The sequence below is a fragment of the Callorhinchus milii genome, unplaced genomic scaffold (genome assembly GCF_018977255.1).
Source record: "Callorhinchus milii isolate IMCB2004 unplaced genomic scaffold, IMCB_Cmil_1.0 Scaffold5, whole genome shotgun sequence".
In the NCBI taxonomy this organism is placed as follows: domain Eukaryota; kingdom Metazoa; phylum Chordata; class Chondrichthyes; order Chimaeriformes; family Callorhinchidae; genus Callorhinchus; species Callorhinchus milii.
Window position 1 is genome coordinate 57,456,723 of NW_024704746.1, and position 26,210 is coordinate 57,482,932.

The window sequence follows — 26,210 nt, forward strand, 5'->3', positions numbered from 1 at the left end:
ACGCATCGAGTACATTGAGAGTTTTTCTATTGAAAACTGCCAGGTTGTGGAAGAGCTCTCAAGCCCATCTTTAACAGCAGGACCTAAAGGCCATCGATAACTGGTGGGAAAGGTTTTTTTCTTAGATGGAATATGATTTCCAAAGCAGAAGCCCAGTTTGAGTTAAGTGAAAGAGATGAAGGCGCTAGAGATGATAGACTGTCTGAATCCCTGTAGACTACTTCTCTGTCGCCATAACTGTTTGGGCAATTCCCTTCAAGATGCCAACTTGTCATATCACTGAACATGTCCTTGATCAACAATATACCAGTCAGCAGTGCATTCAGCCATTGCTATGGGTATTTTGATTCTCTCAGTGCTATTTTCTGGGGGGTTGGGGGAGGGGGAATTACTCAATCTCAAACCCTTTAAAAAAATGTAAACGTTATAAATAGAAAACTCAGACGTTTGGTACAAATGGTTCATTTCTCATCTGCACCCAGACTTCCTAAATCACAGATCGAGTTACATCTTTTATGAGATTTTGTTTACGTCTTACCCTGAAACGATTCACTTTGCTTGGGATTTTAGCTGAGGATTAAAGCTCAGATCAGCTGCGAAAGACGAAAGGAAAGGCATTTCTTCCTCGAGAAAGCTTTTGCATTGAGGAGGGGGAGAGAGAGAGAGAGAGTGAAACGTTTTAAATGGCATTTTATATTTCATTGCTACCCTGACGAAGGAACACTTTCCCTGAATAATGTTTTTTTTTGGGGGGAAACCCAAACACTGGATGCATGTGTTACCCTGAGCCCCAGGCAGTGCAGTGCTGTGCTGTGCTGGAGCATTGCTTTAAGACCTGTCTGCATCAGAGGCAGAGAGAGGTTTGAGTTCCTCTCTCCAGTCACAGAGAGGGAAGGACCTGAGTGTTACTGACACGAGCATCCTTAACAAAACACCTCGAAAACTTTGGAAGGCGGCTTTCCCCCAGGACAAGTTGAAAGAAAGAAAAAAAGAAAAAGAAAGAAAGAAAGAAAGAAAGAAAGACAGACAGAGAGAGAGAGAGAGAGAGGAGGGGGTTGACTTGAATGATCGCTCTGTGTGCAGTCCCTCAGGGCAGGTCCGCGGCTCTGGTTTGGAGATGTTGGCAAAGCTCTCACATTAGCTGCTGGACGGACATTATAACAGTCATCTTCTTCCTCTTGTGCCGCCTTCCCCGTCTGTCGCCATTCTCTGGCACTGAGTTGTCCAGCTCCATCACATTGAGAGATTTCTTGTTCTCCCTCCCTCTCTCCCTTCCTCCCTCTCTCCCTCCCTCCCTCTCTTTCTCCCTCCCTCCCTTCCTCTCTTCCTCCCTCTCTTCCTCCCTCTCTCTCCCTCCCTCCCTCCTCTCCCTCCCTCCCTCCCTCTCTCCCCCCCTCCCCCCCTCTCGGTGCTGCCGGATTGCCGCAGGTTAAACGGCTTCCTTCCCTTTAGAGCGGCGAGTAACAAGTCATCGCTTTGGCTGAGCCGCTGTTATCGCAGCTCCCGGTGTGTTGGGATGATCTGTTCGGCTGCCGTGTAGACAGAGAAAGTCTCATCTCTCCGGACCTTCAAGTCCTGAGGCTCCAGCAGCCTCCTTCATCATCATCATCATCAGCAGCAGCAGCAGCAGCAGCAGGAAGGAGTTTGAGTACAATCTGAAATCCAATAGCCTTGGGAGGGAATCATTGAGCATCGGTATCGTTTATTTATCTCTCTCTCTCTCTCTGTATTTATATATAAAGCTCCGAGACAACTCGAGGTGTTGTTCCAGACTGAGATCAGATCAGATCTCCAGGAGAGCAGAGGAGAGGAGAGAGGACTGGATTCCCACAGCAGAGGATCTGCGGGGAACGGTGTGTGGAACATAGACATAGACCTGGACCTGGACATGGCAGGGAGGCTGAGCAGCGGTCTGGTTTGGGGAAAATGTTCCTTTTAGGGATTACACGTGCAGACAGGCCCTCGCTGGAGAGGAGAGTTGGTTGGTGAAAGTGGACAGAGGTCCCCCCCCACCCCATGGCTCCAGCAAACAACCGTAAGGATGGCAGCCCCTGGCCAAACATGCCCTCAACTTTCTGGGCAGTAATGATCCTGGCGAGTCTTCTCATCGCCTACTGCAGTGAGTACAGCGTTTCTTCTCTGGGAATATTGTACATTGCGTCTTGTTCACCGGCGCGTTAAACAGCGCAATAATAAATGATATTACAACACACACACACACAAGTGATGTGGGTCTCAATGGCAGCGGATCCCTATCGGCACAGCTGCTCTGGAACATGACACCGAGACATGTATTTCCATTCATGTTCATAAAGAGAGAGAGAGAGAGGAGGGAGGAGAGGGGGGAGGGGGGGATAGAAACTAACCCCCCCAAGTGAGCGAGCTGGGAGGCATGTCATTGCAGATGTGCTGGTGATCTGGGAGTGTGTGTATAGCGGTGTCAAAAACACTCGATGCACATTTTAATGCTCAGCCCGGAACATTTTCGCATCCTCCCTATTGTTTGGGTTTGCTGGAAAAAGATCGTTTGTATATACATATATATATACATATATATATGTACATGGCTGTGCATATTAATGGCAGCAGAAATGTCAGTCATACTGAATGCTGAATCGATTTCAGATCTTCCAATTCACTCGCCTCCTCCACAGGGATTATTAAATGATTAAATAATAAGCGATGATTTGTACAACGTCGGGTTGATCCGACAGCAGAAGTACATGGTCTTTACTGCGTTCAGAGACTCGGCGATGTCGGGCTGTGGGAAAGGGATCTGACCGAGATGTGGAAATCCAGAGAGATCGCTACCTTTGCTGAAGACGTGTGTGTGTGTGTGTGTTTTTTTTAAAAAAAGAGAATCGGTGCGGAAAATGAGTTGATTCTTTATGAATCGGCGGAGTTTAATTGTAACACCACAGTCTCTGCGGCGATTACAGGTGATGCCGTTTTCAAGTTAAACTGAAACGCGTCAACTTTTTGCAGAGTTGTCGATTCCATTAAAGGGTTAAACGGAGAACTGTGAAAGTGAAGTTGTCTATTTTAATGGTTTTTTTTGTTTTGTTTGTTTTTTGGATTTCCCCTCCCGGGAGGAACCGTAATGGAAAGTAAAGAGATTCAGTTTCACATGGACTCGGATCAGGGTTGAGAACTTGCGGCAGTTGGTTCCACCTCCATCTGCTGTAATCCTGTCAATGTCCACCTCCGCCAACATTTCATTCAAATAAGATATCGAGCAAAACCTCACCATCGAGACTCTCTGTACCAAACCCGACACCTTCTTTATTTTATTTCAAACACGAGGATCCATTTCATTACGCAGCGCAGAGGCGCACCTCTCCCAGAGAGGACATTACATACAAAAGTAAAGCATTGAAACGAGTCTTTCCATAAATCCCATCGATTAACTGCTGTGAGTGAAAGCCAAACACTGTACAATGTGCCGAGAGAGGAGAGCTGCCACAATACAATCATTACCTGACTGGCAAGTCAATGTGGATGGACACCTCTCATTTCAGTTCAGGTCTAATTTTAGCGACAGTTTTACACTGTGGACTGTTCTAAAATGTAATCTACATTTACCGTCAGGTGTTCAGCCACAAGATTTACCTCTGGAGGTAAATGCGGTCACATTTTTGAGTACTGGTTTCACGAATGCCCCGATGTTGAATTTTCGTGGGCAACTCCCCCCCCCCCCCACCCCCCGAGAAGAACTGAACTGTTCAACTGGTCATCTGTTCTTTTCAGATTGGAATTGAAAATAGCAGTCAAACAATGCACATCATTTCAAAACCAGTCCAGGCAACTCTCGATTGAAACAATATAAGACCACACAGCAAAACAGAATTACACCGCGCGGGCGGTGCTGTCCTTCAGTTTTACTTTGGCATTTAGTAATAGGCAGAGAGTGTGGTTTTGTGTGGCACATTTTAATAATGACATACGGTTTCCAAGTCTCAGCATATTGCATGTCTGCCCACAGAACCTAACATACGACTTTGCGGCTCAAACATGAGCGCAGATCCCTTAATATCGGAATCACTGGGTTTTCTTTAGGTTAAAACAAAATATTTCAAATTTTATTCTACTTCTACTGCATATGGGAATGCATACCTGAAATTTTACTGCACCAGCACCGGGGGCTTTTACATGAATAATAAGATAGCATTAAATGCCATGCAATAATGCACGGGATGTATGTATCAAGCAATCTCAGGATAGACGCCTTTCTTCTCCACGCATTGAATGCCACTCGTGCTTTTATTTTTATATCTGCGCTTTTCCCTTAGCCTTTAAATCCAATTAAATTCCGAAAGAAAACGTGGCGTGTGGCACGAGAAGCTGAGTTAACAATCTGCCTAATGATGCATTGGGATTTCTGGTGGGTGTCTGCGAAAAAAATATATCGAAAACGGTGCTGAGAATGAACATTGATATGCAATAACGGGCATCGCCCCCACGTTAGATGTAGGTGTTCCCACTGGAGCCATGAACTGGCATCACAGATACCGAATGACTGACTTGTTTGTCTGACAACTCTCCCCAATGCCTGTGTTCACATATCCTGGATATCAGGTGTTCCTGTAGTTCAGTGCACACAGGGCGAGGCACTGTGGTCTCGTCTTCATACAGAATTGCCAGAATTGGCGGAGACAGTGATTCCAGGTGACAGGAGATGAGAAGTGAAGATCGCATTAGAATCAGTGGGTGGCATTACTTGTAATTGAACCCAACCAGATCGGCGCGTTAGCTTCAGTTTGTTCGTGTTTTTTCACGTTCTCGAGTGGCCTGCATGATTGCAGCTTTATTACTTTAATTGGTGCCAGTTGATTCGACTCTAATCCCTGGGACGAGGAAGCTTTCTGCAGTAGCAGCAGTCAGGGGGTTCGTGGCGCCGTCCTCTGGCTCCCTTTAAAAGTGCGCTTGGAATCTGCATCTGTTGCTATAGTGACATCAATAGCAGTTTATTTCTGTGGTACATACATTACTGTATTTCAGATCTGTTTAAAAGGTGAGTTCCTAACTGCGTGATACGATACCAAATGTGCAGAAGCGGTACACTGTGCAGCTGCAGTATCCTCCTCCCACCAGTGCCGCGGGTGTCTATGCAACTCTGTAATGGGCAGTAGATTTATTGAGGGTAATTTTCCAGGGCAGTTCGGGTTTATGCAGTGCATTAACCGGAGGCTTTAGTCGCAAAAGAACACACGCGAAATACAATTAAAGCACTTACTTAGGACAAGAGTCAGAACATAAATTACAACGATGAACAGGAAGGAAAACAAAATGTATCCTCTGGAGTTTGGATATTTTACTTTAATCACTTCCCTCCCTAATTTTGAAAGCTTTCAAAATGTTGCTGCACTAACTTTTTGGGGGAATAAATGGAGTTCCCCATTTAATAGTGAATGTAAATATGAAATGAATCAGTAGTTGAACAGTTTGAATATTGTGTAATGAATCTACATGTGTCAGCCTGGCTTAGTGGTAGCCCTCATGCTTGTGAATAACGGAAGGTTGTGGGTTCAAGCCTCACGTCCGGACTTGAACTCACACTCACATCGTCTTAGCTGACACTCCAAATGCGGTCCTGGGAGTGTGTTGCATTGTCAGAGGTGCTTGTGCTTCGGATGAGATGTTAAAATGAGGCCTGTCTGCCTGTCCAGATGGACATTAAAGATCCCATTGCACTATTCAAAAAGAGAAAGAAGTTTCTCCCTGTATGGTGGCCAACAATTCCTCAAATAAAATTGATCATTTATTGCATGCCAATTTGTGGGACCTTACTGTGCACAGTTGGGCTGCTACATTTGCCTAAAAATATAGTCACCGGACTTCACAATAAATGCAGTTAGGACATCCTCCTGATGTGAAAGGTGCTATACCAAATGCAAGTATTATTATTAGTCTGGGTTATTGCTATGTGGCAATTTAAACTGAGAACCTTTCTGTTTATTGACCAGTGTTAGCTTGTTAACTAAGTATACAATTTCAAAGTATATATTTTCAGTTAAAGACTCTGCTTCTGTTAGTTGGGTTAATTTTACCCTGTTTTAGCACTGTAGATTTATAAATCACACCCTTTTCTTTCCAGGTAATATAAATTTGTATCAAAATCTCAGCCATTGTTATTATATGGGTTTAACAATCATGGCAACAACTGTAAAGACTGAGCTCTATATATTGTATGGAAGGACAAAGGCTGTAACACAGGGATTAAGATACCTTTCTGAAAGCAAATTTCTGAAAGTCTTAAGGTCCACATCACAATGTTTGTGGTGCATTGTAATTTATCTGACCAACATATATAACATTGCATTTTCCACCTGAAAGTGTCCTGACTGCATTAACACCCACACAACTATGTGACCAACAGTAGTTTTCAAATGGTATTATTTCAGATGGTTCATGTGCACTTTTACTTCAAGTGGCCCTTCTCTGTCACCAATGTTATGATGATGCAATGCAGACCTTTTGTAAGCACTTGTTACTGCCAGACTGAATATATTAGCTTTTAAAGGATTAAATTGCGTTCATACAGAATTGTTGCAGTTACAATAGATGGATAATATAATTTTACTACCAGCAATTTGCCAACTGAAATATGCAAGTACTGTATAAAGAACAACTCCTGCAAGGGTGGCATTTTCTATGTGGATGAGCTGAGCAGACTGCAACTGCCGATCTCTCTCCCCCACACCAATCTGCATCTAGATCCCATTTCCTAGGCGGGTTATGAGGCAGTAACAAATATCACAGGCTCCCTATGAAACTTGTGCGAACCCAGTTAGATCAGCACAAATATGCAGACTTTACAATGTTAATTACACAAGTCATTCTTATTTTGGCCTGGTCACCTGCAGCAGACCTATCCTTTTTCTTCTTAAATACATGTTACCATAGAATAATATATATATAATATAAATAATGTTATTTGCCGGTGATCCTTAACCTCCAAGGTGTTCTTTGCATATAAGGCATCACTTTAACTTCTCTGTGCTTCCTATCTTTCCTGTATACTTGTATGTTATAGTTACTTCTGTCATTCTGGTTTAGCTCTGTCTCTGTGATTCCTATTACATTGTAATTACCAGTTGCCACCAGTGCCTCAAATTTCTCCATTTTATTTCAATGCTTCTGGCATTTATGCCTGTACATTGAATTTTGAACTTTGCTCCCTCTGCTATTGTATGCTCGCTATTAATCAAACTTAGTGAACACGATTGTCATCTTTTAAAATGCTTCTTTTAATTGTTCACTACTATTTTCCCAACTAAATGTCTTTCAATAACATCTGGAAGATTTAATTGCATCCGTGAGCAGGTTACCATTATCTTCAGCTCAAACATGAATGCTGAATTAATCAATATAAATACAGTGTCTGTGTTTCAGGGAGCTTGCAAAGTGATTTACCTGGATCATCTTCAATGACTTTACAGAGCTGCTCAATCTGGGAACATGTGTTTATTTATGCTGGGGTGTCTCATATTTGTTAATTCTGCTTAATTTGCATTGAGTTGAACAAGCATAAAAGAACCATGGAAATGAATCAACTGTGTCAAACCTGTCTGATCAACAATAACATTTATACAAATTGTATAAGCCAGCTTGGCCAGTGATGAGAGGAGGAAACAATAATAAATGTATTTCTCTATGTGATCCAGTGTTACCACTGGGTGGTAGTTTAATTACATCCATTTTCAAATAATAACTAAGCTATTGGCCAAATTATAGGCAATACCAATTTTCCCTGTAATTGTAATGTTGGTGAGACAGTGTTTATAACCCAGAATGAAAAATACCCTGAAATCAGTAGCTTCTCTCATGCATGTAGTGAAGCGGCTCAATTGGAATAGAAAATTCATGTATACAATTGGCAGTAACTATACAGATTTAAAGTGATGTTACCTCAATTTAAATCTGCACAGTTACTACCAATTTTAGTAACTCTGAAATTATTTTTCAAATTTTGACATTGAAACTTTTATACATAAGGTTCAAGTTAATGGGCAAAGGATGAAAGAGTGAAAATGAAAAGATGAATCGACATTTTCTACAGTTGAAAAGATTTATAAATACTGGGTATATTTTATTACAATGCTATTCTTCTCTGTAATGTTAGTTCCTAATTGCACTACAGAGTATTGGCTTTTGATAACTGTGGCCATTGTTGGTTGTCTTGAACAGCATTATATTGATTGGAAAATTACTAAGAAATCAACCCAGTTTAATATTTTCCAGTCATCAAACTTGGCATAAAAAGTGGTTTAGGATTTTACAGCAGCTGTATTTGCATCGGTGTTCTGGCATTAAAAAGTCAGTTTAGTTTATGGATTGAATCTTGCTATTCCAGGAAAATAAACATTTTGCTTAGATCACCTCTTTTCTCCAACTTGCGTTGGCTGAGGACTTGATTGCAATTACTTGCCTTTTTTACTTGCCTTATTTACTAACCCTGACTAAGCCAGTCTGTAACATTGGCATCTTGTTTGACCCTCAACTACCCTTTCTACCCCACATCAGTGCCATGACCAGCTCTGACTTCGCCCAGCTCCGCAACATTGTCTGGCTCCGCTATTGTCTCACTCTGCAGGCTGACGAAACCCTCATACAGGCTCTGTGTAAGAGGCTCTGTGACCCTGTCACTCCCATCCTCGCCCAACTCCACTGGCTTCCCATCACACAGAGGATACAGTTCAAGATCCTGGTCCTCACCTTCAAAGTCCTCGATAACCTCACTCCCCCTACCTCTGCGACCTCCTAACCTACCAACCTGCTCGCTCCCTGAGCTCAATGGGCTCCACCCTACTTCACGTCCCCCACCTCGTCCACCCACCATTGGCGGACGGGCCTTCAGCCATTCTGCACCCAACCTCTGGAATGCCATCCTGCAGTCCCTCCACCTCGTCCCCTCCCTTGCCTCCTTCAACTCTCATCTCAAGACACTCCTCTTCGACCGTGCTTTCGATCACCCTCCCTGCCCTCCCCAATCCTGACCCCCAGCTTGGGTCCGAAACACTGACTGTCCAGCTCCTTGGGACGTTCTTCCGATGTGAAAGGTGCTTTAGAAATGTAATTTTGTTGTTGTTGTTATTTTCTATGAATTTTTTGTTTTCCCTCTCCAACTGTTTCTCTGACTACGTTGAGTCACCCAAGTATATATTTCAACTGGCGTCAGCTGCACTACAGTATCTGACCCAAGAAGTCATCCTTCCTAGTAAGTGAGCCAAGTAAGCGTCAACAAGCTCTTCAATAGTGTGGGCATTGCCCCTGGAACTGTACATATAAACACTTTGAGAAAAAGTCACAGAAAAGGATAAGGATAAGGAGTGGAAATCCTGGCTGATTTCCCCGTTTCTCTAGTTCTGTAGTGCTGAGGAGAATTGTAGACAATTGTATTTCCTACTGCTGAGATCCTGGGACCCTTCTGGTCAGTTTCATGCTGGTCGGTATTTGGTTTCATCATTCATCATTCTTAATTTTGGGGGGAATAAATCCACATTTCCTACGTGTCGCTAAAAAAAAGCAAGAATATATGTCCTTATTGAAATCTGTTTCAGTTTGAAAGTGTTTTATTAAAGATCTGTAATTTTTAGGCTTTGGTTCAGTTGACATACGATTATTTAACAAGGGTCAAACTAGGACTCTTCAACCTTGAGAAGCGACCTCTCAGAAGGATCCTTATTGAGAAATAGAAGATTCACGCATCTTGGAGCCATTAACAATGGCATAGTTTAACACCGAACCGGGGAAAATGGGAGGTGACTAAAGGCTAACACTAAGGCCAAAAAGCAGCCTGGTTATTATTGCCAATAGTTCCTTACCTCATTCTGTGTTAAGGCAAAACATTTAAGACTTAACTATGTTGTAGTCAGTTGTACCAGTGTGCATATGAGGATACAATTTAAATTCTGAACTCAGAACCTTGAATTAGGTTAGTCACAGAGTATTATAACACTGAAGCAAATGCTAGCCTTGATAATGCAAGTAGTAAACCTAGTCTTGGTAATTCCAGCAGAGATCTAAATGTGTTACAAATATATTAGACTGTGCAGAGCTGCGAATTTATAATCATTACTTTTGTAGTTATATTATGGATATTAACAGTGCATTTTTAATGCTATTTTCCTCAGTGTGGCATTATAGTGTAAACATGTTGATTTTAATACAGTCTGAATGATTATATTGCAAAATAGTTCTGGATAAATAAGCAATTATTTTTTATTTTTAGTTGCCAAAACTTAATATCATTGTCATAGCTGTTATGAGCTAGTTGCAAAGTTTGGACTAGTCAGATGAGAGCTGGATTTTATAACTGACGGTTATAAATTATCTTCAGACAGTTAAACCTCCCTACCAACCTGCCTGCTCCATCCATTCAGCGGGCTCCGGTCTGCTCCATATCTCCCGCCCGACCCCCCTCCCCCCACCATCGGTAACCGGGCTTTCAGCCTCTCTGCCCCCACACTCTGGAACTCCATCCCATTCAAGGCCGGTCTCAAGACCCTTCTCTTCGATCGTGCCTTCGGTCGCCCTCCCACCTCTCTGCCTTCCCTCATCCCTACACCATCCCGCCCCCATGCTCGGGCCCTGACACTTGACTGTTCAGCGCTTTGGGACGTCCTGATGTGAAAGGCACTCTATAAACGTAATTTTGTTGTTGTTGTTAAACATGCAGTTGGCTACTAGGTGATTTTGATGACCCCAATACAGATCAGTAGAGGCAGTACCCATATTTAAGATATATTCCTATTCTTTACTGTCATTTAAATTTGTGCTTTTCCTGATCAGCAAGGGAAAATTGGAGGGAACAATTTAGATTTATAGAATACCTTTCATGTCAGGAGGATGTCTGAAAGCACTTCACACAACTGAAGTTTTATTAAAGATCTGTGAACAACTTCAGTTGTGTGAAGTGCTTTCAGACATCCTCCTGACATGAGGATGCCAAGGGGGAGTTCCAGAAAGCCGGGGTACAGTAGACTGACTGAAGGCTCACCCACCAATGTTGGGGCAAGCGTTTGCTGAATGAAGAGATTGGCTGGGTCAGTAGGGTCGAAGATGGTGAAAGAGACAGGGTTGGGCGAGGCAAAGGAGGCATGTGAATATGAGCGTGAGAATCTTGAATTTGATGCGCTAGGGGATATGAAGCCGGACGGGAATGAGAGTGGTGGGCTTGTGCAGTTTGGTGCAGGAGAGTACACAAACTGCAGCTAGTGTAGAGAGGAGCTGCAGAGGTCTGGAAGTAGGGTATTTGAGTAATCAAGCTTGGAGGTGATAAAGGTCTAGCTGAGGGAAGGGAAGAGGAGGGGCTTTCTTATAATGTTCAAACATGGCTCCTGGAAGGTTTATCAGGAACTGTGTTGAAGATGATCATAGTGATGTCTGTTTGATAGGTTAAATGTGGCACAGAATGGAGAAGAAAGATAGTGAAAAATTATATAAATAAATTAAAAATAGAAACAACAACAACAAAATGACATTTATAGAGCGCCTTTCACGTCGGGAGGACATCCTGAAGCGCTGTAAAAATCTATCGAGGTATTTCAGAGCTGGAGAGTAAAATAACTGGTACGTACTACCATGTAATGGACAGTGCAGTGTAGACTCAATAGGCTGAATGGTCTTTTTATCTAAATTATTTTAAGAACTACACAAAACCAATTTCAAAGTTAAGACTGAATTCAACAAATTGCTCTAAAGGATGTTCAAAAATAAAGTAAACTGAGATCCAGGATCTGTGTTGGGGTCTTGTTCTGGTGACTAGAGGTTTATGTTACATTCTGAAAGTGGATTGTGTTGGAAAGGGTGTGGGGAAGTTTTCTTCCTGTAGAGTTTATTTGGACTGTAGAGTAATTCAATAATAATAATAATCCTTGCATTTGATATGGCACTTTTCACATCGGGAGGACGTCCCAAAGCGCTTCACAGAACACACTGTAAAGTGAATTGACTGTATATTTGTGGACGAACGCGGCAGCCAATTGCACACAGCAATGTCCCACAAACAGTCGTAGATTGAAAATGACCAATTTTTAATTATTGTTTTTTGGTTTTTGGAGGGATTATTATTAGGCGTGTGGAGTAAGGAAACTTGCCCAAGGTTTCGCCCTCTGCCTGGAATTGAACTCAGGTCTCTCACTTGCAAAGCGAGTGCTCTAACCACTGAGCTACAGGACTCCACGAGTCCTTGACTCCTTCAAGAGAGAAGGTCATACAGCATCAACGTTACAATATGAGTTGGTTTATTCAAGCCCAAACAGCACTTTATACAGAAGTAGTAGGTTCTTACGACTGCAGAGTGCAGCTCGGGGATGACTGGTGATCAAATTTGTTTCACCAGTTAGAAATGGGGTCCGTGGTTATGTAAGATGTGTCAATTCTATGTTGACAGATGATCCATGTCACCATTCGTATAATCCTCTTAACTGAACCATTGCCCACCTTACTCTATCTGATTCCTGCAAGATGTGTGCTTCCCAATTTTGCTGTAGTTGCACTTCTGTAAGGACTTGTTTTTCAGTGTAATTTAGTCATCTTGTGTTTTGTTACTTCACCTTACCCAGTATGTCAAAGTCTGACCAGTTTAGTCATTGTCTTGTTATTTGACGTTTCCTTACAAGGGATTGCTGTGAAACAGACCTCAGTACTATTTTTTAACTTGCTACCTGTAAATATTTTACTTCAGTTCCCATTATTTTCCTTTAGTGTGTGTGTGAGAGAGAAAGAGATTCTGGATTTACTGCTAAATTTACAATGCCAAAGGACATAAATTAACGACAAGTGGAGAATATTACATACTTGCTGACAAAGGTCAAATAATGTACTGATACAGAAAGCTTTCTTGCGTGTTGAAAAGCCTATTTACAGTTACTGTTTGCAGGTGCGCCTTGCTGTTCCATTAACAGGTTATGAAATTACTTGCCAGCAGGCTGCTCTTTATCCAAGGTGTATCCCAATCTATGACACTGGTACTCGTATCCAATACTACAGTAAAGAACGCTAGTACAATATAATGCATTTGAATGAGTGAGCGAAGAAACGGACTGAGATAAAGAGGTTGCAAAACAGACTGTTAGAGGCAGAGAAAATGAGTGAGTAGATAAAGAAAACATTTCAGATCTATTAGCAGATCATTTATTATTGAAGTTTTGTTTAATGCATTTTAACAAATAACTGAGCTCCAAGAATGCTAAATTCAAGCACTGAAATTAAATCAAAGGTGACAGAGTAATTTTTCATAAAACTGCTGAGACCATTTACATTCACAAGCACCGCAGATTATTGATGTATAATGCAAAAAGAATAAATGATATTGAAATGAATTCAATTTAGATTTTATGATGTATTTAGAGCTTTGGAACCTACGGTGTAAATAGTGTTGAGGTTTATTTCCTGAATTTATCACTTATAATAATATATATTTTTTGAATTTAACTTCCCTTAATCTATTTCTGTGGCACAGTTACTAAGAAGTAAATCTTTTTTATAATTTACAGTTATACATTTTTTTTTAATCCAGTTGCGTAGATGCAGCTTTTATTTCAAGATGTAGTTTTTGTGGCATTTAAATTTAAACAAAATCTCAGTTGAAAAATAACTGCTATAGAAATAATCAAATATTTCTCCATTATGTAAATCTTGTTATACTCTGCACAAAGACCTCAGTAACTCAGGTAAATGATGCATTCAGCTATTTCTGAGGCAAACTGTTTGTTTATTCTGTCCTTCAGTGAAAGCGAAAAATTGCTTTGGGTGATATCACCAAAACAGTCAAAGGTTGTGAAATTCATTCCATAACCTTAGATTGCTCTGATTACATGGTATGAAGCAATACCAGGAACTCATGGTGTTTGTCTGCTTATCCTCATGATCAGATCTTGCGATAAGGCAAAATGTTGTGTTCTCCCTCTTGTGATCAGATGGTGAGATGGTTTATTCTTTCTTCTGATCAGGTGTGATCACTCCCCCTCAATCCCTCCGCCTTGCCTGATCTCTCCCCTTTTTCAAGTCCCGCCTGAAGACCTTCCTCTTCGACCGTGCTTACCGCTACCTCCTCCCCCCCGGCTAGATGTCAGGCTCCGCCTCTGTTACGTGCTCTGAGACGCTATCCTGCATGGAGGGCACTATATAAGTGCAAGTTGTTGTTGTTGATTGTATTGTCTCTCTTGTGATCAGATGGAGTTATTGTGTTCTCACTCTTGTGATCAGATGTGGTTGTGTACTTTCTCTTGTGATCAGATGGTGTTTCTTTATTTACTGTTGTGGTCAATATGTTCTGTTGCTGCATGAATCCTGAGTTGGACAAATTAATTGGCAATGAGCCATGTAATTATGATATTTATTATTATAATATTCAGGACTGTATTTAAAATGACACACAAGCATCTAGAATAAAATATTATCCCTCCAGCAAAGAAAAAGTAGTCCAGTTATCAACTCTCTTCACATGATATGAAGTCTGTTTTGCTGGGGAATTGTTTCTTCTCTAAGTGCATTCTATCAGATACAACCATAGGTCACTTTGCTTCATGGCCTTTCCTCACTGCTGTTTTTTTCACAGTTTCATTTTGTTACATTTGCTTCCAAATCATATTAAATGATACTATAATGGAACCAAGCTAATATAGACAAGATAAATAGCCAACTCATGTATATACAGAAAAATATATGGCTTGCTGTACTCACCAGCAGGTTTCACTTAACAGCAATTTTGATCGCTGCATGTTTTTTTTCTTTCATTTTTTATTTCTGTGGTGTTAAATTGCTGATAAGAGCAAGCTGTTCCTGTTATAAACAGGGATTTTCCTCAATTGTGCATGCACTCCTATGATCTAAGGTAATCTTCTGCCATTGCTAAAGTCATGCCATGTACATAATGCTAGTTCTCAAATAAAGTTTGATTTTACAACATGACCATAAGACGTAGGAACAGGAGTAGGCCATTCGGCCCCTCAAGCCTGCCCCGCCATTTAATAAGATCATGGCTGATCTTCTAACCTAATTCCATTTACCTGCTCTATTCCCAAATCCCTTAATCCCTCTATCCTTTAGAACAGCTTGCACTTATATAGTGCCCCCCATGCAGAATAGCATCTCAGAGCACTTAGAATGTATCTTAAAGAAAAACACCAGTCTATACCATATTCTACTGGTCAGTTTTCTAAGCGTCAGCCTCAATAATTAAACAAATGCATGCAGAGGAAAGGTGAAGTATGGGGAAAGAAGAAGTAACTGGGATTAGGATAGTTGGCATCTCAGAGGAGCAAACACTGACATGGAAAAGTGACCTGAATGGCCTCTGAATGTATTTCACATTTCCAAGGTGTTCAATAGCTATTTCCCCTTGTGCTTCTTGGTTATTTATTTATTAAAAAAACTTCCATTTGATATACTGTAGTGCCATTCATGTCGGGAGGTTGTCTTAAAATGCTTCATAGGATATACTACAATGACCAGTTTCATTTGTACCATAGTCTTAAATGATAATATAATGCCACGTCTTGTTCTAATTAGGTCAGAAGGTTTAGCACCACAAACCTGAGAGAGAAAAGATGTGTGTAACTGAATTGTTACACTGCTCGGCTGGTATTTCATAGCAGACAGTTGGCTGAAGGTCAAACAAATTAATAGTACCTGCAGGAAGGTAGTCGCATGTATTGTCACATGCCTTCTGTAATGATACATGTTGACTGTGCAGAAGAATATTTAGAGAAAGTTGATTTAAGAAACGATTTTCCTTTCTCCAATTCGGTCTTTTTTTCAAGTTGCTTAAGGAACTAAAGGATTATAATTTATACACTAATCATTTGTGTACCAGATGGTTGGCAATCAACTTTAAACTTGTTCTTTCTGGGTGAATTATCATGTTTTTTGTTGCTAGGGGTTAGTTTGGGACATAGGCTGGGTCATAGAAAAGTGCAGAACTATTTGCTAAAAATTGTGGGGAAATTTGCGACTTTTGCTGGGGAAATTTTGCAGAAAATGGCGGGGGTTGATTGGTGCTATTGAGGTACATTTTACTGCCAACCTCCATTTTTCTATTGAGAAAAACTAAACATGAGGAAATAACACATGTTAGATTGTAGCAAAAAAAATTGTTTGCAAAAAAGAACAGTAGCAACTCAATGAATTAAAGAATCTTAAATCATTTACAAAAGACAAGGAGGCTATTCAGTTCACAGTATCAAAAGCTGTTTTTTGTTTTAATTTTTCATTGCATTTTAAAGGATATTTAACATGTGTTGACAATTTTTTATTTGGTTGGAAATGAATTGTGTTGGGAGACACTAAGTTCTTGTTCTCAAAAAAAAAAGAAAGATTTCTGTAACAAACAGAAACAGGGCATTGCACGCCGGTGTTTATTCTCCAATGAGCCTCTACCCTTCTCAATCCTCTCTATCCATCTACTTCCTTCTCCTTCATGTACACATCACATTTCCTCTTAAATACCACGTTTCGCCCACAATATATACAGCCAATCACTTCACAGTATATCCTGTGAAGCGCTTTGAGATGTCTCAAAGACGTAATACAGCGCTATATCAAATGCAAGGATTATTATTAAAAATGCTGATTTTTTTTGTTTCAACCACAGCATCCAGCAGTGAGTTCCACAATCTCACCACCCATTGCATAAAGAAGTTCCTCCTAAACTTCCTTTTAGGTCTGCTACCACCATAGCTTATTTGGACTCATGAGCAAGTGAATGTTTTCATGAACTTTTCTAAATTTTTAAAAAAAAATGTGTGCACATTTGAGTTTGTACTATTAATTTCATAAAATTAACTCAGAAATTCCTTCTGGGAAACAAACTCACTATTTCAATGAGAAACTAAAAACATCACTGCAATAATTCAGCTGGGTGCCCACAGCATCACTCCTACTATGACATCTGTTAGTTTTAGAACAAAAATATCAGCAGACATCATAGCCGACCATTCAGACATCCATTCCTCTTCCGTTGGCAGGTGGTGACCGCTTGTGTGATGCCGTCGTGTTTGCTCTGCTGCTGGCAGATTGTTCTCTGAGCATTAATTCTCAGACAATGCATCACTTCTAATTCATGTAAGGATTGGAAAAGCCTTGCAATAGGATGGATTCATGAGATAATGATGAGTTATGAGTTGTGCTGTGATAAATATTCTGAATAGGCAGGAACCGCAGGGTTTCACAAACATGAGAGGGGAGCATCATGAAATCATGAATTTTTTTTGTATGTGTATGTGGAACTAGGCCTTTTAATAAAACTGATACACAGCATTTATGGCTCACGGAGCAGCATGGATATTAAGGTAGATAATTGTAGGGTGATGATTCACATTCAAATGAGGAAGAGAGAACATGCATTTTCACAGAGCCTCATCAGGTTGGACATCTTGGTGCTTTACCGTAATACATGTCAAGTGTTGTCACCGTTTGGAAGGAAATTCTCATAAGTAAATTAAAAAACATATAATATCACTCATGATATCAGCTTAAATAGCGTATATCCTTATTTAGGACTCTGGACTAGAGTCCAGAGAATTGCCAGGTTGTACAAATTCATGTCTGTATTGTAGTGAACGATGGATAGTGTAATAAGTTTTATCGTCTTTCATCCACAAAAAGAATGGCATGAAAAATCGTTGGCCTTTGGCTTGGGAATGGGGTTAGCTTCTTCATGGATCACACTCTACTTTGTCTTTCAGAAGCTCAGTAACCTATAATAATCCTTACATTTGGTGTTGTGTCACACTGGCTCATCGGCAGGATCTGGACAGCAATGTTAATGGCAAGCTATGTGGTTTTAGCTGGTTAGACTCCAGCAGTACCCCAACGCACACTCTTGGGTCCCCAAGCCTTGGGTCTTGCCAACCTGAGCTTAATACTTTCGAGAATTAGGTAAGCAACAAAACAACTTGCATTTATATAGTCCCTTCAGGCAGGATAGCATCCCTTCAGGGAGAGAGTGCATATTCCATTTCCAACAATCTATCTTTGGGATTTCCATGTGCAGGTGGGATGGATGGAAATCTCAGCTTGGTTTGGATATGATTCAGCATGGTGATGGGTTTCAACATGTGTCAGACACCCGGCTGACTAAAAAAAATGGGATCTTTAACATCCATTGAACAGGCAGACAGGACCTCCGTTTAACGTCTCACCTGAAGCAAGGCACCGCCCAAAATGCAGCAGCCCTAGCACTACATTAGAGTGACAGCATAGGTGATATGAGTGCAATGTCCTGATGTGGAACTTGAACTCAACCTTCTGACTCTGAGGCGAGTATGCTACCACCTGAGCCAAGCGAACACCGAGGGAGATGAACTGCCCCTTAAGCAGAGCTCCTCTTACCTTTGGGATCCTGTACAGCTGCATATTTCGTCTGTAGATAATGCTGACTTTGTACAGTGCTGTGGAAGTTAGCAACTGGTTGACATCCTAGATGTGAACATGATTCTGGTCTTTGAAATGTTGAAAGATAAAGAGATATGGATGTAAGCAAGCTATTTGAATTGGGCTGTGAAAGCTGAACCGGAGAGCATAGATTTCGAATTAAAATAATTCGAGCAGGACTAGAGATTAGAAACATTTTGCTCCCACAGAGTAGTGGATTAAAAGTAGTTGATTACTTATTGATCAATTTCTTCAGGACTGAATAGGAATCTGCTTGGGAACAACATTGAAGGAATAGGTATTGGCTGAGATGAATGATACTCCAGGCTACACAATGGTTTCTGTGCTTTTGCAACCATTTATGAGGTAACATTTTGAATAGTAATCATGTGAAGACAGAGGAATATACAGGTTTGCTTGACTCTCTTTGGGGTTTAGAGTTTAGTATTGAACTTTCATACAGTTTTGTAAAGTATGTGAATTGAAGTCTACAATAGGGGGATGTTGCGGTCTATCAAGGTGTATAACATTTTAAATGGGATTGAAAAAGTAAATCCTGATTAATACTTTAGGATGCACCAAGACAGTAGAACAAAAGGACATAAGTTTAGTGTTGCAAAGGGACACTTCAAGCCCGTCACCAAGAAATTTCTTTACCCAGAAGTTAATTGATGACTGGAACACGTTGCTACGAGGGTGATTGAGGCAAGGAAATGAGACTGATTTAGAAAAACAGCTCGATGCTGTGATGAAGGACAGTTGGGTGGGTGTTTTGGAAGGATGAAATCAGATTGGCCGAACGGCCTTCTTCATCCAAACCAATCTTGTGGTTTTGTGAAAAGAAGGGGCATATTGGACTGAAAACAATCTGGTTGGAGAGGCATAGGTGATTTATTTTAAGGAGATTTTAGTTTTAGTGGAAAAGACATCTTTAAAAAAATGGGCACTTAATCCCTTAGGATCTCTGTGCACTTACGAATTTTCACTGTTGGATATTTTCTTTCTTTGCCTCAAATGACAGCCTTAAAATGTAATGGCCCTTCAAATGTTAAATGTAGGAAGGAAACATTTAATTAAATTACTGGAGCTTTAAAGTTTAGGATTCCTGTGGATTGGCAGAATGTGATTTGAAATGGCTGTCTAAATTCAATCCAGCCATGAGTGAGAAAATCTTCACTGGCAGAAATTCTGGTCTGATACTGGATTAATAAATAATAATAATCCTTGAATTTTATATAGTGCTTTTCAATTAGTTTTACTTCCTTTAATATTGTCATGTGGATATCTCTCAAAGTGCTTCACAGGATTTATTGGAAAGTGTAACGACTGTGTATTTTAATTTGAATGTGGTAGCAACAACAATGTTCCAACAGCAGCCATGAAGTGAATACTCAATTTTGTATTTTGAGGGATTGTTGTTCAGCGCGGAGAATAATTTCTTTGGTCAATATGGGATATTTAACATTTACATGACCAGGCAGATGGGATCTCAGTTTAACATTTCATTTGAATGATGCCAACACTTGATTGGAGTGTCAACCTAGACTGAGTTCAAAGTTCTGACGTGGAGCTTGAACTCACAAGCTTCTGACTCTAAGGATTCAAATACTAAACATGTTGGTAGAGGGTAAGAACCTAAATAAGACAGAAGCAAACACAATAAAAGTACAAATACGATGTGGAATCGAAGGAGCAACAATCTTTTTCTGACAGTCTGTAATGCTGCCACTGAATTACTACCAAGGGACAAATTGCAGTTTGTCTGATAGTGTTTGCTTGGCATTTTAACACATCGCTACATTTTCTGATGTTGGTTAGGACAGAAAATGCCAATTAAGCCAATTATTAGAGAGTAGATCCAAGTTTCTTGGGTACGTCTGCCATAGTTAGCTATTTTAAAAGCCTTACAACATCTGCGCTGCAAGTCCCAGTGGATTCTGTGTTTAATACAGTCATCAAGCAGAAAGCAACAAGCTTGAAGGAGAAAAAAAAACAGCCCTGACTCTTGCATTTTCCAGGCTGAATAGTTCTGCCACTTACCTTTCCTGCTCTCTGAGGTACATCTGCTATAGCGATCCTTGGCAGGTTGTTATCATGATCGTATGATTGAAATTTTTTTCCTTTCTTCCTTGCCTTTTTATGTTGTTAAAATAGTACCACACCTTGTACTAGGTGCCTTTACTTCCTGAAATTACATTTAATTTCTGAGCAACCTCCCAACCCAGAATCCTGGCACGTGGCTGGGGATTCATTCCAGCAACAAATACCGGGGTCATCCCTGACATTGTTTTGTTTGCCACCGCATACAGTTGACAAAGACAGGTTAGTGAGACTTTGACGTATAGTCATGTCCTCAACCCTGCTATCTGAAGCCCAAATCCGTGGGTGGCAGGGCCAATACTGTGATATGGACTTACTGGTAAACTATGCAGTTATTATTACCCTAACTCCTATTCCATTTTGTTCAGCCAATTGATGGATTATTTATGAGCTCCAGAGATTTGGTGTCTTAATTTGCCACATTTTATGAATTTGAAAATAAGATATTATTTCTACCCTTGGCTGTCCTGTTGCATGCATTTCTAGGCTGTGTAATATTCCCAACTAGGGTTGTGCTGTTGCTCCCCTCTCTTGTTTAGCAAGTAAATATGCATAGCCCACTCTCTGAAGTGCAAAGAGCTCTATTAAAACTGTGGGACATACAGCTTTATGGACGTAACTAGCCTATTGTGCTCTTTTCAACCCCTTCTTATGTCTGCCGAGTATTTAGAAAGTACACGATGGAAACATCTACGTAGCTGGTTCGGTTCAGCAATGTATTACCACCAGAAGGTTTTGAGTTTCATCTTTCAGGGTTAATAAAATTAATATTTATTTTTAGTCAGATTAGTGTCTGACACATGCGGAAATTCATTTGCATGCTGGAGTACTGAAACCAGACTGAGAGTTCCGCAAATGCTTGTCATCTATCCATAGAAATGTTTCAGTGTTCAGGATTGAAGTGTGCATGCCCTGGTGGAACCACCTTGCTTATCTAATTTCTGTAAATATTAAGGGCAGATTGGTGAGAGTTCAGGCTTGGGGCCCCAAGTATGTGTGAGGTAGTGCTGGAGTCCAATCACCTAAAACCGCATATTTAGCTGATTTCTGCATGTGTCAGACACTGATCTGACCAAAAATAAATATGTGCTTTAGCTGATTGAACACTGTCTGTCAAGCTTCCTGTTGCTTTTCCAGCGAGGACCACCCTACCTGTTAGGGTTTGGGCTTATAGAGCAATATATATATATAGAATGATATATTACCCCCCATCTCACTCCAAGAAAGTTCAATTATATATAGCAACACATCATGACAAAGAAACGTTTTGAACTGAATATGGCAAGAGATGTGAAGGATAACAATATAAAGGTTTACAGTTACAAAAAAAACAAGGGATGGAATAGGGGATCGCATGAGGATATGACAAATAATGGTACACAAGCTGTAGTGCTAAGTACGTTTTTTGCCTCAGTTTTTAGTAAAGAGGAGATGGGAAATTAATTGGGTCTGGAAAGAGAACTCAGTGGCGCTGGAGAGGCAAGTTGTTACACAATACATTTCACTACCATCATGGTTGCTGAACAACTGTGCAAACTTAAGGTAAACAAATCCCAAGGGCTGGATACATTGCATCCGAGGATCGTTAAGGAACTAAAGGAGGAAATTGCAGGAACTCTGGCACAAATCTTTCAGAAATCATTGGATACTGGAGCGGTGCCTGGGGATTGGAGGAAGGCAGATCTTACTCCTATTTTTTTTAAAAAAAGGTAGCAAAAATGACCCAGGAAACTACAGACCAGTGAATTTGGCATTCGGCACCAAGCTCTGCCACTGTTAAGCGCTTCCGAGCATGAAGGGTGCTATATAAATGCAAGTTGTTGTTGTTGTTTGACATCCATTGTGGATAACGTTATTAAAAATAAGATCATGGAGCATCTGGACTGTAATAAAATGATAAGAGATAGCCGATATGGCCTTATGAAGGGGAGATCCTGCCAAACTAATTTACGGGTATTCTTTCACTGTGTGACAAAGTAGCTTGATGAAGATGCTAGACTTCAAACATGAACAGGATATGTTACAGGAGGACTTGAATATTCTTGGGAATTGGACAGATGACATATATTGTCGAGAAATGCAAAGTGCTTCACATCGGGACACAAAATCCAGGAGGGACTATTATTTAAATGGTAAGAAAATGAAAAGGACCTGGGGATCTTGATTGATAATAAATTGAAGCTATCCCAACAGTGCTGGGTAGCAGTGAATGAGGCAAACCAGATGCTGGGCTGCATTAAAAGGGCAATATTGAGCTGAAGTAGTGGGGTAATCCTGCCACTTTATAAATCACCGGTGCGACCACACTTGGAATACTGTGTGCAGTTCTGGTCACTGCAATACAAAAAGAATATTGCAGTGATTGAAAGGATACAGAGGAGAGCAACCAAAATGATTGAGGGGATGGCGGGACTGGACTACAAGGAGCAATTAAATAAACTGGGCATGTTCACACTGAAGAAAAGAAGGTTGAGGAGTAATATTCTGGAGAGATGCTGGGGGACTGGAGAAAGGCAAATGTTACTCCTATTTTTAAGAAAGGTAACAAAAATGACCCAGGAAACTACAGCCCAGTAAGTTTGATGCCCATTATGGGTAAAATTATTACTTCATTATGTGGACATCATGTGGACAAAAAATCCAGGAAGGGACTATTATTTGAACGGAAAGAAAATAAACGTATGGAAAATGAAAAAGGCCTGTGGATTGACAATAAATTGAAGCTCTCGCAGCTGGCAGTTGAGTAAAGCAAACCAGATGTTGGGATGTATCAAAAGATCAATAGCAATCCAAAATAGTGGGGTAATCCTGCCACTGTATAAATCATTGGTGAGATTGTAAAGAGTACTGCTTAAAGTTTTGGTCGCCGCAGTGCAGAAAGAATATGGGAGAAATTGAAAGGATACAGAGGAGGGGAACCGGAATGATTGAGGGACTTGAACTATGAGGAGTGACTAAGTAAATTGGGCATGTTCATACTGGAAAAGAGAAAATTGAGAAGTCCCAATATGATTGCTGTCTTTAAGATTCTAAAGGGGCAAGACAATAAGGATCATGACAGGCTGCTTCAGAATAATAAAACCAGAGGACGTGGCCTTCGATTGAAGGGGGATAAATTCAGAACGAATCTACAGAAACACTATTTTAGTGAGCGAATAGGAAACCAGTGGAAGAGGATCCCTAGGGAGATGATTGAAGCAGGAAGTGTTGAATTCTTCAAACACAGATTAGGTAGTTTTCTTTTAGGAAAAAACATTATGGGATATAGTACATAGGTAGTTTGGGGTATATATGCATACGACCTCCAGGAAGGTGAAAGGCAAACTAGATGGTCCTTGGACTTTTTTTTTTGTCTAGCATTTTGTATGTTCTTATGCTATTCATACGGTCTTTAAGATTCTGAAGGGAATAAATCATTTAGACCATGATAAGCTGTTTTACTTGTTCTGAACAGTAGAACCAGAGGACATGGTCTGCGATTCAACAACAAAATTACATCTGTATAGCGCCTTTCACATTGGGAGGGCATCCCAAGGCGCTGGACAGTCAGTGTTTCAGACCCGAGGTGGGAGTCAGGACTGGGGAGGGTGGAGAGCAGAGGGGGAAGCAGGGTGATCGAAAGCACGGACAAAGAGGAGGGGCTTGAGATGGGTCTTGAAGAAGGCAAGGGAGAGGACGAGGTAGGGTGGGGGCAAATTGGCACAAGGCCCGCCCGCCAATGGTGGGGTGGGCAAGGCGGGGGACGTGTTGCAAGCCGGAGCCAGCTGAGCAGAGGATGGATAGGGCAGATGGATGGACAGGATGGTAGGGGGGATAGGAGGTCGTAGAGATAATGGGGAGCAAGGTCATGGAGGGCTTTGAAGGTGAGGACCATGATCTTGAACTGTATCCTCTGTGTGATGGGAAACCAGTGGAGTTGGGCAAGGATGGGGATGATAGAGTCACGGAGCCTGGTGCGAGAGAGGACACAGGCTGCAGAGTTCTGGATGATCTGCAGCCTATGGAAGGAGGAGTTGGGGAGGCTGACAAGCAAGGAGTTTGCATAGTCAAGCCTCAATGCTCTGAATGCGCGTATGAGGGTTTCGGCAGCCTGCTGTGTGAGACAGTGGTGGAGCCGGGCGATGTTGCGAAGGTGGGGGAAGACAGAGCGGGTCATGGCACAGATGTGGGTTAGAAAGGATAGTTGAGGATCAAACAAGACGCCAAGGGGATAAATTGAAGGGGGGTAAATTCAGAACAAATCTGCGGAACCACAACAACAACAACAAGATTCCATTTATAAAGCGCCTTTCACGTCAGGAGGATGTCCCAAGGCGCTGCACAGTTGAGTCATGACCCGAGCAGGGGGGAAATGGTCAGGGTGAGGGGAGGGAAGGGAGGGAGCGAGGAGGGGGAAGAGAGTCGAGAGGGGAGCTGAAGGCTCGGTCAAAGAGAAAGGTTTTGAGACCGGCCTTGAAGGAGGAAAGGGAGGAAGCAAGGCGAAGGCACTGGGGGATAGAGTTCCAGAGCCTGGGGCTGAGAGGCTGAAGGCCCGACCACCGATGGTAGGGCGGTTGGGGCGGGGGACGTGGAGCAGACCGGAGCCGGAGGAACGGAGGGTACGGGCAGGTAGGTAGGGGGATAGTAGGTTGGAGAGGTAGGAGGGAGCAAGGCCGTGAATGGCCTTGTAGGTGAGGATGAGGATCTTGAAATCAATCCTCTGGGGGATGGGGAGCCAGTGGAGGCGAGCGAGGGTGGGAGTGATGTGGTCCCGAAGCCTGGTGCGGGACAGTACACGAGCTGCAGAGTTCTGAATGACCTGCAGCTTGTGGAGGGAGGTGGCGGGAAGGCCGGCGAGGAGAGAGTTCCCATAGTCCAGCCTTGAGGTGACAAAGGCGTGAACCAGGGTTTCAGCAGCGTGAGGGGTGAGGTAATGCCGTAGTCTGGCGATGTTCCGGAGGTGATGGAAGGCGGTGCCAGTTGTGGTGCGGATGTGAGGGAGAAAGGACAGCTCAGGGTCGAACAAAACGCCGAGGTTCCTGACTGGCTTTGAGAGGTGGAGAGTGCAGCCTTGGATGCTGATGGTGTCAGCGCCTGAGGTGCGGAGGCGCTGACGTGAGCCAATCAGGAGGGCCTCGGTTTTTCGCACGTTGAGCTGAAGAAAGTTGTCTCTCGTCCAGGACTCGATGTCGGACAGGCAGCTGTCAGGACATCGGTGGTCGTGGAGTTGAGAGTAGAGGAGGAAAGGTAGAGTTGGGTGTCATCCGCATACATGTGGAAGTTAACTCCATGTCTGCGGATGATGTCACCAAGGGGGAGCATATAGAGGGTGAAGAGGAGGGGACCGAGGACAGAGCCCTGAGGGACACCACATGAGACAGTACGGGGGGTGGAGGAGAAGCCATTCGTCGAGACAAAGTGAAGACGGTGAGAAAGGTACGACCTAAACCATTCAAGGACAGTGCCTTGAAGGTTGAGGTGGGAGGACAAGCGGTGGAGTAGGATAGCGTGGTCGACCGTATCGAATGCTGCCGATAGGTCGAGGAGGCAGAGGGAGCCCTGGTCACAGATGGTCAGGATATCATTGGTGACCTTGACCAGGGCAGTTTCTGTGCTATGGGCAGCACGGAAACCTGACTGAAGGGGTTCGAAAAGTGAATGGGTGGAAAGGAAAGAGCGCAGTTGGGAGGCGACAACTCTTTCCAAGACCTTGGAGAGAAAGGGGAGGTTGGAGATGGGCCGGTAGCTTGATA

General features: G+C 42.0%; 1 protein-coding gene across 2 annotated transcripts in view; it reads left to right on the forward strand.

Moving 5' to 3' along the window:
- Positions 1-1,455: 1,455 nt before the first annotated feature.
- tafa5a (TAFA chemokine like family member 5a) overlaps positions 1,456-26,210 on the forward strand; it is a 344,203-nt gene continuing 319,448 nt past the window's right edge. For both annotated transcript variants that reach the window (XM_007890987.2, XM_007890988.2), the window contains exon 1: positions 1,456-2,119. In XM_007890987.2, coding sequence (XP_007889178.1) covers positions 2,017-2,119 — 103 coding nt within the window. In that variant the 5' untranslated portion in view covers positions 1,456-2,016. The remainder of the gene's footprint in view (positions 2,120-26,210) is intronic.